Source organism: Toxotes jaculatrix, chromosome 10, assembly GCF_017976425.1.
Source record: "Toxotes jaculatrix isolate fToxJac2 chromosome 10, fToxJac2.pri, whole genome shotgun sequence".
In the NCBI taxonomy this organism is placed as follows: domain Eukaryota; kingdom Metazoa; phylum Chordata; class Actinopteri; family Toxotidae; genus Toxotes; species Toxotes jaculatrix.
This window is the reverse complement of record NC_054403.1, coordinates 13,795,338-13,807,991: the sequence shown is the minus strand read 5'-3', so window position 1 is coordinate 13,807,991 and position 12,654 is coordinate 13,795,338. Positions and strand designations below refer to the sequence as shown.

The window sequence follows — 12,654 nt, the reverse complement described above, 5'->3', positions numbered from 1 at the left end:
GAAGCCTCTTTTCTGTAGCAGTCCAGTTAAGGTCATGTCATCTGCTTGTGCTAAAGCAGTACGACACTGCACCACAAAACTGATGATGGTAAAAGCAGTAAATTCAAAAGGTGAAGTCAAACACCTACAGCGCTGGGATGTACACACATCACCTGCCATATGTCCAGAGATAATTAACTGACATATTTCTGTGATCCTCTTTGCTTAAATAACAGACTGAGAGCTTCATGAGAGCATCATCTGGCATTCCTCGGTGTAAGATTAACACAGGATAACACAGCTTACTGAGGGGCACAACAGGACTAACGCTGTGCACCTACAGCACACTGATTGGCAGGTGTTTTGAGCGGCAGGATGGTGTATGTTGACCCCGTGGCTTCTGTTTGGTTTATCCCCCGGCTGCGCGGTGGCATCAGCCTCCCCATGACTTGCACATCTGGAGAGGGGATTAGCAGCAGCGTGGAGGGTTTTTAAGCAAAGAGCTCTGGAACCATGCCAGAGATTTAGGCATTGCCATGTGTATGTATAAGTGACTGCATGTGTGTGTGTATGTCTCTGTTTTTCTTTTCCACTGCTTTATGCCGCTCCAGATCTCAAGGATTTCTCCCTTCACCACCGTTGACAGCAGCAGCCTCGGCTCGGGTCCAGCTGCCTGCACAACAACAGAGCTGTTATCTCTCTCTGGCTCCCAGCTCTCATAACAATTTGAAAAGCAAGAACTCAGTCTAAGGGTTGATTAAGTTCTGCTCCTATGAGTTCATGAAAGCAAGTCTGAGGTCAGCAGGTTTGGCAGATTTGGTTGAGAGCACTGCTGATATGACAGAACCGTAGCTGGACTAATTATTAACAATTACTCTGTTACTGGGGCCGTCACGGCCTTCTCCCATGATGAGGAGGACATTGCCTGTGGGTAGTGGGGTGTGTCAGTAAATGTGTGTACGTGTGTGTTAAGAGGATCTCAGAAAATCTCCTAGTTCATCTCTCTAGTTCATTTCCAATCACAACACGCTTGATCTCGAGTCCTGGCAAAGTACAGTACCTGAACATCCTGCTCAAGTCAAGCAGATTACACTGTCTGTGTTTGAAATACTTCCACTGACTTATCTCATGGAAGAAATGATCATTTAATACCCTGGCTTTAATCTTTGCCAGGCTACAGTAAGCGATGAAAACAGTTGCGTGAGAAGGTGGACACACACGAGGAAAAACACAGAGATCAGACATTCTTCCAACATTTACCACTAGATGTCAGATTCCTCCCGCTCTTCCGTGTGAAACCATGAGCCTCAAACAGCAAGGGTCATTAATCACATCAAACAGACCACTTCATCTTGGAACCTTTATCCAGCCTCAAATCAGGTGAAAAATAGCTGCTTGAACAAACAGCATTCATCACCTAATACACAACGTGCTCTCTCAACTTATACATCATTGAGTTAAGGCTTTGTGTTACTCATTAACAGTGGGGTCTCTGATGATGGATCTAGTTAATCGACAAGTGATGAGGTGTTCCTCCTGACACCTCCAGAACTGGCAGCTTATTTAAAGATGCTTTACATGCCAGTTTGGTATTTTCCTTTCCAGGAGGTCACACGCAACACCTAAGACTGTTTCAGACAAGGTAAGGTGAAACTACACTGAATATGTCAATGTCAAATATTCATGATAACATATTTGTGTTAATATCATGTGTTGAAAGCCACTATCATCAGTACTGAAGCTTTCTGCTAAGTACATAATTTATTATAAATCAGATCCTGGCCTTTTATCGAAAGCAGTGAGAGCAAGAGCTCATACATCCTTTAGAAAATGTGGGCAAATCAGCCACCGCTCACTGACAACAGTTGCTGCTGAATGTTTCATTGATCTTTTTTAACTTCACCACTTCAAGTAAAACTCGATTATCAACATTCTGGTGAAGCATAAACAGAATCGAAATATACATGTGAGTCATGATGACAGACTTAAAGGCCAACTTACAAAAAGTGCAGAGACAGAGACAGATGGCAAACAGATGAGCATGGGGCAGGTGGATTAGAGGATAACATTCAGTGCGTGCACACACATGCACACACACACACACACACACTCAAAATATACACAAGTACATTCAGAGTTTATTCAGCTGCAATCTATGGAACTTGTCCCACATATAGATAGATGTACATATGCTAAACAGGGGCTCTGTGCACATCAGAACCTGCAGGGTGGATGCCACACAGAATGAGAATGATGCAGTGCCTGTAATTACTGTAATTTTGCCTGCTGTAATTACTGAACTCACTTCCATCCTCTTTGCTTTTAAGAGACACATTAGTACTCCCTTCTCCATTGGAGTCCCCAAAATATGGCAAAGTGGCTGACATGAAAAGAGGGAAAAACGGTCTCTTTAAAACCAAGAGTGTGAAAACCTTTGAGGAGAGTTGCTGCTCTATAGACAGTGGAGAGTCCCTTTAAGAGCTGACTTGCAGCTGCAGGAAACGGAGGACAAGACAAGTTACATGGATACAGACGTTCCCTTATTGATTCTGACAAGGCGTTCATGGCGTTCAAGACATGAGATGATGCCTTCGAGGTCTATGTGGCTTAAGAGCGTGATCTGACCTCAAATCGAGGACAGCTGCCAATTACAAACAGTGCGGGCCGCCTTTGTTCTCTTTTAATAGCTTGTCTGTTGATCTCAGTGGCGTGGTGAGAGATCATATACAGACATGTCGGCCTCCTTTGGTTTCTTTTTACTGCTGCAGGTGGCTGATAAACACATTCACTCTCACGTTTGCTCCCTCTACAATGGTGTCATCCTGTGATTTTAATTACCTCCATGTCTCCACACAGCATTCAAAGCACCATGTCCTCTCGATCTATAACTATAGTGTTCTCCGGAAGGAACACAGGACCCGACTACAATGGTAACTCATGTTTCAGTTCCAGACCTTCTGTTTGTTGTGTTTTTCCACATGAGTCCAAGCTGATCCGCCTCAGCTGAGTATGCAGTCTTCCTCTTTGTTATCAGGGATGAGAATGCATGGCACTCAGCTCTCCTCACAGCCCAAACTCCCGCTAGAGGAGGACCGGGAGTCCGGTATCGGCTCCACCCTTGACCTCAGCAACAGCTTTGAGGGCTACAACCAACATACCAGTCACCAGTCCAACAAACCTTCACTCATGGAAGCAGATGGACTCGCCACCGAGAAAGGTACAAGAGAGGCATGAAGAGGAGGATCACAAAGTCATCTCCTGGGATGGCAGTGGGTCTGATCTCTTTTAAAAGCCAAATAACAACAGCAGAAGCCGAACCACATGCTCATTAGATAAGGACATGCTCAAAAGACACACAGAGCCAGTGAAATCATGTGGTCTGGGCAATAAAGGCAAAGTCCTGCTGTCACTTGGCTGCGTATGGGTAATGTAGTATGTCAGATGGCTTTGCTCACTACATGTGAGATTGCTTACTGAGGCTATCTCTCTCATCCAGGACACAAAAATCACAAGAATGAAAAAAAAAATGTGTGATGCTGTGGCCAGAAACAAGACACCACCAAGAGTGTTGTGAAACCATATTTTTGTTTTATCTATTTGTCTTATTTGTTGAAAATAGGTCAACTGTTCTCCAGATTGAGGTCACATTGTGAAGTTAACCATCTCCCTGGTTGTTGTTGTTTTGAACAGATAGCTCTCCTCAGACCACTGGAGTGTCTCCGAACAAGATCAGGAAGCTCCTTATCAATCTATCCAAGGTCCCTCTCCTCCTCCTCCTCCTGTTCCTCTTTGTTTGCTCTTTGGACACTCTGAGCTCTGCTTTCCAGTTAGCAGGGGGTAAGTACTTTAACCCTCGCTGTCTCCCCCTCCAGCGGGTTGATGGTGACTCAGCCAGTTGATGTTTGATAAATAAGTGAGTCACTACAGAACAGTTCACTCTGTCTTACTGCTGTATAATTTACTGCTAAGCTTCATCTGGTGACCTTTTTGGATTTGGGGAAACAAACAGTTTGAATCTTGTTTAACATTGCTCCTGGCATCTCTGTCATGTCTGAGACCACTACTTTTATATGTGTGTGTGTGTGTGTGTTTCTGTGTGTGTGCGTGGGCGGCATATTTAACCAGGTAAAGTGGCAGGAGACATTTTCCAGGACAATGCGGTGCTGTCTAACCCTGTGGCGGGGCTGGTGGTGGGGATCTTGGTTACTGTACTGGTTCAGAGCTCATCAACCTCCACCTCTATTGTTGTCAGTCTGGTGGCCTCTGGATGTGAGTATAGGCACAACAACAACAATGTGTGTAAATGTGTGAGTGCCAGCATACTGCAGCATAAGCTCTTTTAAGTTTTGAACAAGACTCTGGCATCGAAAGATGTCCAGGCTGGCCTCATTCAGTCTGAGATGTATGTTCCATAGCCTCTGCAGGCTATTATTTATGTCTGCAAAGATATTACAGTAAACAGTAAAAAAAACAAAAAAAAAAAAAACAGTAACATTGCCATAAAAACAGAAAGGACTGAAAACTCCCGTGGTGCATCTGTGGCAACAACAAATAGATCTAATTAATTTGTGGTTTATGGTTATAATCTCAATTTTCTGGTTCCCAGCCCAATCACATGCTGTGTTCCCTATGGAGTATACAAAAGATTATCCCACATGATTTCCTGCTTAGCATTAAGGAACAAATTAGTGAATATAGCCTATATTAAATACATAAATGTTAGGAAATGAACACATATCATAGACAGTTGAAAATCTAGCTGTTTATATTTACACATACTTTACCCATACTCGAGTGTACTCGAGCGGTCAAGTGTAAACTAGCAGAAGAACCAAGAAACGTATGTCACCTGTCTGTGGCTCTCATCCCTAAGATGTTCATTCTCACTAAAGATAGAATCTTTCAAAACGAATTCCAAATATCTGTATTTTTTATTTATTTATTTTTAAACTACAGGATTTCTTGAAACAGCTGAGCTCTGTAGGTTTTAGAAAGTAAAACTCACACAGGAGTAAATAATGCATTTCACCTGCGGATTAATACGCTTTAAGTTGCTTCATTGTGATCTTGTTGTGGTGCATTGATCTGTTTTGGATGACAACGGAGGTCTATGGCACGTAATAAGTCATATCAGAATTTTGTGTGATTACTTCCACACACTGACTGACTGATGGGAAATTACCATTTAAAGACTGAAGTTCTGTGGTGGCTATTTTGAAAAAAAAACAAACAAACAAACAAAAAAAAAAACAACGCACACACACCTGACACTTATTGTCATCTAGCAGGTTAGACTGGGATCAGAGGGATAATCAAATCAAACAATTTCACACCCTGTAATCTCCCACCATCTCTGTCCGTCTACAGTTTATCATGCCTCATAAGACCAATACACGGCAAGGTTACGACCTGTCTGTGCTGGTTCTAATAAGAATAATAATGCATCAAATTTGTATAGCGCTTTTCCGGGTGCTCAAAGACGCTGAGGTCGCACCTCTTTTTCAATGTGGTTAATGTTAATCAGTATGCAAGAGCTGGGAGGAAAATTAAAGATAATTGTCAAAGTGGCAAATAGATGCAGAGTTATGGATGTGTGTGTGTGTGTGTGTGTGTTTGTATATATATATATATAAACCAACTGTGGGGCATCTGATATGAACCAGGACTGAATTTATAAAAATACCATATATATATATATATGTGTGTGTGTGTGTGTGTGTGTGTGTGTGTGTGTGTGTGTGTGTGAGTGTGTGTGTGTGCATATGTGCATGGGTTCTTTAGGTCATTGTCATTAGAGACATCCTCAACAATAAACCCCTCTGCAGAGAGTGAAGGCTAAGCTGCCTCCACTCACCTGCAAATTACAATAACCTTTCATCTCCATTAAAACCCATGATGCATTCTGAAATGTGGAAGGTCATGTGTAGTAATTATCTGTACGGCGTATCGCTCTTCACAGTGGAGACAGTCATTTACAATTTTTGTTCAACCCTGTATGCACGGTTTTTGGCAAAGAAGACTGACGAGTAAAACATATCTTGCTGTGTGGTCTCTCTTCACAGTGTTAGAAGTGAGGTCGGCTGTTCCAATCATTATGGGGTCCAATATTGGGACTTCAGTCACAAACACCATAGTGGCCATGATGCAAGCAGCAGAGAGGACCGAGTTTCAGCGGTGAGTGCGTGAAAGCGGCAATGCAGTGGATGAGTGGAGGGGAGGCAGGAGAGCAGGGAAGAAGAAATTGAAATGGAAAAGTGAAGAGGATAAGTGGAAGCAAGAAGGATGAAAGTGTTAAAAGTGCAGGGGAGAAAGCAGAGGAGGGTGAAGAGAAAGCAGCTGTTCGCTGCCTCTGCTTCAGCTTCCATTTGAGTCTAATTTCTGTAACAGTGACAATAATGGCACCAATCCACATTGATCCCACACCAGTAACCCTTTGGCATGAAAAGATACGGCACTGAACAGATGGCATGTTACTTAATCTGCGTCTGGTAAAATAAATATAATTTATTAATCTTTTCTATAACAGTCTCACACACACACTGAGTCAAAACTAAAACGCCCATTACATCACACACGTCCCAAAAAGTTAAGCCGTGAAAAGCAGATTAACGAGCAATCATTCAGCTGATCACGATGACGGCTGACCTTATCGCACAAAATTATTGTGACCCACTGCAGTGCCTTCGCTGGGGCAACCATCCATGACTGCTTCAACTGGCTGTCGGTCCTGGTCCTGCTGCCGCTGGAAGTGGCTAGTGGCCTCATGACCAGGCTGTCCCACCTGCTGGTCACCAGCTTCAGGCTCCAGCCTGGAGAGGACGCGCCTGAGCTGCTCAAGGTCATAACCGAGCCAATCACCAAGCTTATCATACAGGTAAAACTCAGCCAATCGCCATTTTTGTAACGGACCTTCGCCAACCAGAGGTTAAAAGTCAACCAGAGGTAGCATTTTCAAGTAACTGAATGCCAGCTACAGATGATAAAGTTTTCCAGCAACAGTTGTTATTTCAGATGGCCAATTTGAAGACCACTGGTTAGAAATAAGAAGCCTGCTTTTGTCTACCTCGACAATTGAAAACCATTTCAAGTGGTAAATCTACGAGAACAGAAAAGTTGACAGACACAGCAGACAGGTGATGGCGATGGAGCTTAATGAACAGTCAATTAGCTTCCCTAAGTGTCTTGCACAGACACACTTCAGCAGTGAGGGAGCTGAGCCCAGGGCTTCTGGTTAAAGGAGTGAAGAAGGCCATTTTAATCCTTTAACCTTGCTCTCCTGCAACTTGGAAGCTGAAAAATATTTCTCCTTTCACCCCCAGCTAGACAAGTGTGTGATCATGGGGATCGCCATGGGAAATGAGGACATGAGGAACAGGAGCCTGGTGAAAGAATGGTGCCAGACTGACCTTGTTATGGTAATGGCTCGTCTCCAACACTGTCTCCTGCACATGCAGACACATTGTGTCACACACTGGCGCCAATCAGAGCATGTCACTGCTGCCAGTGAAAACTGTGTATCTAATTTGTGGTTTCATCACAGCTGCCTCTTTCTTTTTCTTCCTTTCTTTCTTTCTTTCTTTCTTTCTTTCTTTCTTTCTTTCTCGCTCTTTCTACAGTCCACAGGCAATGTGAGCACTGAGAACTGTGGCCCCACTGATGGCTTATCCCAGCCATCAGTGAAATGTGAGTTCAAACTCAATGATATCTGTAACCCACCCACTTCATTGTCATTATGTATTTTCATCATGCATTTCCTTTTCAGTATTGGCCCTGTTAAACATGTAACCTGTTTGTGGGGTAACATCCTGATGATTGTTGGTCCTGTCACTCTGCAGGTAGGCATTTATTTGTTTCCACCCCACTGTCAGACCTCACCGTGGGGCTGATTCTTCTGGCAGCCTCCCTGGCTGTCCTCTGCGCCTGTCTGCTGCTTCTGGTCAAACTGCTCAACTCTCTTCTTAAAGGCCAAGTAGCAAAGGTCATCCATAAAGTCATCAACACAGGTGGGCATACCTTGAGCTGCTGGAGCTTTAATTTAGTGTATCAAGTGGCAAATGAAAATACACAATTCAGTTGGCAAGGGAGAATACAAACCTTTAGAAGCTGTCTTTGGATGCATATTTTTACATGAAAGTAGCTGGGTGGAAAATAGAAGCATTGCTGTGTTTAATGTATGTGCATGTGGGTAATTTCCATCTCTTTTCTCTTTATCTCAACAGACCTGCCATATCCGTTTGGGTGGCTGGCAGGATACATGGCCATGTTTGTGGGTGCAGGAGTGACATTTGTGGTCCAGAGTAGCTCTGTTTTTACTTCAGCCATGACTCCCCTGGTAGGTGAGTGATATATGTCTTACACACACACACATACACACTCAGTATACTCTGTAAAAAATTAAGTAAAAAAATTGTGAGATAAAAAGTTCACTTCATTAATGGGAGACATGGTAATGGAAGTAGGACACAGTAAGGGCAATAAAACCCATTAGTCCAACGTCAACCATGAGTGAAAACATGAAAAATGAAAGATTGGAACAATAAAGTGGTGCAAAAAAAAAAAAAAAAAAAACACAAATTCCAATGCATGTGCAATAAATTGAAAAATGTCAGTAATATGTGACCTCAGAGTGTGTGAGGAACAGCAATAAAGTGGCTGAATATGCCATAGTACGCTACTAATCCCACCGAGAGGTCTAGATAGAGCGATATATGTATTTACCTTTCTTTTATTTTATTTTTTTTTCACTTTCATTTTGGAAAACTACATGAATTTGTAATTTTTCTGTATTAGACTTATATAAAATATGATGACATCCTCAGACACAATGCTCTTTCACCAAAATGTTATGCAATACCAGCATCTGTCACAAGTAAAATGACAGATGTTGTTTTTAAGGCAAATAAATAAATAGATATATTTAGCATTATGCATCCTAACCCATTTAAACTGGCTTAAGTACACTATTGAAATTTCCTATGATTTTTTAAAAAAGGAAACCCTCTCTTAGTACTTTCTTTCTTTCTTTCTTTCTTTTTTCTTTTTTCTTTAGTATGTTTAGTATATTTAGTATATTTAAACGCATGTTCCGTTATGGGGCTTGCCAGTCTAAGTCATCTGTTTTTGGACCAACAACACCATGGCAAATTCTTTGTATGTGTACCTGGGAATAAAGTTTTCTGATTCTGATTCTGATTGTATTATACAGGTCACCACAACTGAGGATAAACAACACGTTTTAAGAATAAGTGGAAACATGTGAAATGAGTTTACAGTGGTCAGCTGTTTGTTTCTAACATTTTTCTAGCATTTTTCTCTATAAACACAAATGTTTTAACTACATCCTCAGTTTTGTACACTGGCCGTAAGTGGTCCAGGCACATACTAGGTTTTGACCTAGGCTTAAACTCTAGGTAGAATTCCATTCACAGAAAACATTGTTTCTCACGAGCAATCAGCAAAATGAGCTTTTCTGAAGTCAGATCCCTGCTTTTCACTTTTGCGAACACCACACCCACTGTTCCTCTCTGTCCATCTTGACTTTTCTGCTCAGTTGGGTTATTTTTCTCCACTATCTGTTGGATGATCTCAGTGAAAGTGCTGTTTATTGTCTGGGAGCGAAACCGGCATCTTTCTCATGTGAAGGTTGGACGAATGTGAAATCTTTTTTCAACTTGACCCTGCAGTTATGACTCCGTTTCATTTGGTGCAGGCCTTGAGGGAGATTGTCTCCTGTAATGTCTTGTTAAACTCAAACCTGACTGTGCTGAGTATTAGATCCCATCCTTGAGTGGGCCAACGCTGTGATGGGGTGGCTATCAGTCATATCTGGAGCTTGTTTCTGGGATTTGAGATTTAAAATCACAGCAACATTTCACGTTTTCCTGTATAGCAGTCCATGTGAGCACATTGTTTTTACATTGTTAAAATGTGTCTTAGAGAGAATGGCTGAAAACAACAGGACAGAGTTTTTTTTTTCTTTCTGTCAATCAAACCTGGACTTACCAATGTAATTTAGCAGCTCATAGACTGGGCTGTTGTTTTCAAGGCCTCTGGTTTCTTATGAATTCCAACACCTGAACCTCTAAATAGACGTTACAGTTTTTATACAGTAACAAATTAACAGTACCAATGGTTTACTTTATTGCTTTAGTCATGTATTTAATAACTGACTAATATCCTTGTGTTTTCATACTGACGAGAAAGTACCTCTTGTGAAGCCTTATGAAGTTTGTAAGAACAGGTTGCATAACCGGCACTGTATGCCACTGGCTAAATGAAGCATGTAAAATCAGTGATGACTGAGTCATCAGCCTGCTACACAGCGATAAATGAGAGATGGGAATAATTTCTCATTTTAAACTGGAATAATTATCTGGCTTGACATAAAGCTAAAAGGCAAGAGACTATACAACTGGAGGATGATTTCCAATCCACAGATATACTTAATTAACATAATAAAGTATTTGTTTATGTTGCTTTAGATTTAAGCTTTGCATCCCCTTCAACACTCACTGTTACCATGTCATAGTGTCATGTGTTGAAAACAAAGCACTCATTTTCACACAATTTCAGTATTTTTAAATGACATAGATGCTGTGGCAAAATTGCCCTACTTTGGTTGTCAGCTGCTGTCAAGCAGCCACTCATTTGACAGTCATTAGTCATCTTCTCTGGCAAAGTAACATTTCAGCCTCAGTGATGGCTCGGTTGCTTTTGTTCATCTAAAATACCAATTACGAATGATTTTTTGTTTTGTCTGTTTATCTGAGATGTAATTTGAGTCAAATAGTTTGAATAGTTGAAAGAGCTTTTTTTTTTAAAAAAAAACCTATTGGATTGGCGCTTCAAGGATTTTCAGCAACATTCTCAGCAGATTTCTTTTTAATGTTTGTTGTGGCTTTATATTGCTTCTTATTCTTGTAAAAAAGCAGTGAATTCAGATTTTAGCACCTGGGAAATGGTTTCCCAATTAAAGATTTTACAAGAGAGATTAGTGTGGTTTGATAAAATGTACTGGCATAATTTCTGAAGGAGATAGTTTATCATTGCTTACACTTTGTCACAAGCTTTATCTGATGATTGTAGCGCACTTCAAACAAAAGTGGTGTCAAGTGCACCAGAAGGTGGTGGGTGATCTGTAAATATTTAATATTTCATCAGGAAGTTGACAGGAGCTATTACATTTCCTGGTTAAACATCATTATTTAATTTCCTCGTTTCTCTTTCGACACAGCCTGTTTCTGTCATCTCCCTCAGGTATTGGTGTGATCAGTCTAGAGCGGGCCTATCCTCTCACCCTGGGGTCCAACATTGGCACAACTGCCACGGCCCTGCTGGCAGCTCTGGCCAGTCCCGGGAACAAGCTAGCAGCTGCCATACAGGTGGGCTGGTGTTTTATCAGAAAATGAGAAAAGGGAAGTTAATGAGTGTGTTTTCAACTGAGATTCTTCTGAGAAAGGAGGATTAACACAGACAGTGACACAACAATGAGCAAGTCCAGAATTATGTGTTCCAACGGCATGAACAAAAACATGGAGAATTAGCTTATTAGCCGGATTATAGTGATGTTTGTATATTTATGAACATGGATTTAGGCATAAATGTGTGAGCAGGAACTTTGGAGGCAGCTAAGTGGAGTTTTTAGGGAAAACTGTTGTGTGTTGGTCTTCTCTAGGACATTAAACTGTAAAAACTGTATGTTCATTGTATGAATGTTACATGACAACACAATGACTAATGAATTATGTTCTTTAGCACTTATATACTGTATCTTTTTTTGCTTTATATATGTATGTAGATTGCTCTGTGTCACCTGTTCTTCAACGTCTTTGGCATTCTGCTGTGGTATCCTCTTCCCTTCATGCGTCTGCCCATAAGGATGGCTCATTTCCTGGGTGAACGCACCGCCAAGTACCGATGGTTTGCCGTCTTGTACCTTCTCCTTTGCTTCTTACTCCTCCCCTCGCTGGTTCTGGGCCTCTCGCTGGCTGGCTGGCGGGTGATGGCTGGTGTTGGGGCTCCTTTCTTGGGTTTGACCATCTTCATCGCCATGGTAAATGTGTTGCAGGCCCGCAGCCCCCGTCACCTTCCCGCCAAGCTCCAGAGTTGGGACTTCCTGCCCCAGTGGATGCGCTCTCTCAAACCTCTTGACCGTCTGATCACCAAGGCAACTGTCTGCTGCAGCTCGGCATGCGAGGAGGGGCAGGGAGAGGAAGAAGGGGAGCAGGTCTCGACCCAGACGACCTCTGCGAGCCCAAAGAAGGAGCCCATCCAGAGGAAGACAGAGCTGGCATATGACAACCCAGCCCTGGACTACCTGGATGAGAGCAGGCCAGGTGTACGGGTTCTTAAATTAAAAGGGTTAGAGAGGTGCAACAGCACTCCGCTGTAGCTGGACTGATAGCAGAGGCCTATTGTCAATAAAGAGATCATTAGAGATAGTGTCCCAAAGACAGACTATAGCATCATAAGCACTGCAGCTGCCATCTGTGGGCAGTTGTTCACATGTTGATACAACTTGAAAAGGAAACGTGCTGAACACATTTAGGCCACTAAGATACACACAACACACAGAGTGAGAAACACAAATTGTGCACATGTACCTTTTCTTGTTTGTGTACAAGGAGACTCTTTGGGGCGGCTTTAACTCTCCAATAATTTTTCTTGCTGCAAATG

General features: G+C 42.2%; 1 protein-coding gene across 1 annotated transcript; it reads left to right on the top strand.

Moving 5' to 3' along the window:
* Positions 1–2,842: 2,842 nt before the first annotated feature.
* On the top strand, positions 2,843–12,370 carry slc34a1b (solute carrier family 34 member 1b). Its single transcript, XM_041048169.1, has 12 exons — positions 2,843–2,909; positions 3,014–3,196; positions 3,670–3,816; positions 4,105–4,248; positions 6,042–6,153; positions 6,658–6,853; positions 7,299–7,394; positions 7,596–7,662; positions 7,815–7,982; positions 8,199–8,315; positions 11,236–11,360; positions 11,777–12,370. The coding sequence occupies exons 1-12, from the start codon at positions 2,849–2,851 to the stop codon at positions 12,368–12,370; spliced, it is 2,010 nt and encodes a 669-aa protein (XP_040904103.1). The 5' UTR covers positions 2,843–2,848.
* The last annotated feature ends 284 nt before the right edge of the window (positions 12,371–12,654 follow it).

Coding starts and splice junctions, on each gene's coding strand:
- slc34a1b (XM_041048169.1), top strand. CDS start 2,849: ATGTCCTCTCGATCTATAACTATAGTGTTCTCCGGAAGGAACACAGGA. Junction 2,910..3,013: donor CACAGGACCCGACTACAATG/GTAACTCATGTT, acceptor CTTTGTTATCAG/GGATGAGAATGCATGGCACT. Junction 4,249..6,041: donor CAGTCTGGTGGCCTCTGGAT/GTGAGTATAGGC, acceptor CTCTCTTCACAG/TGTTAGAAGTGAGGTCGGCT.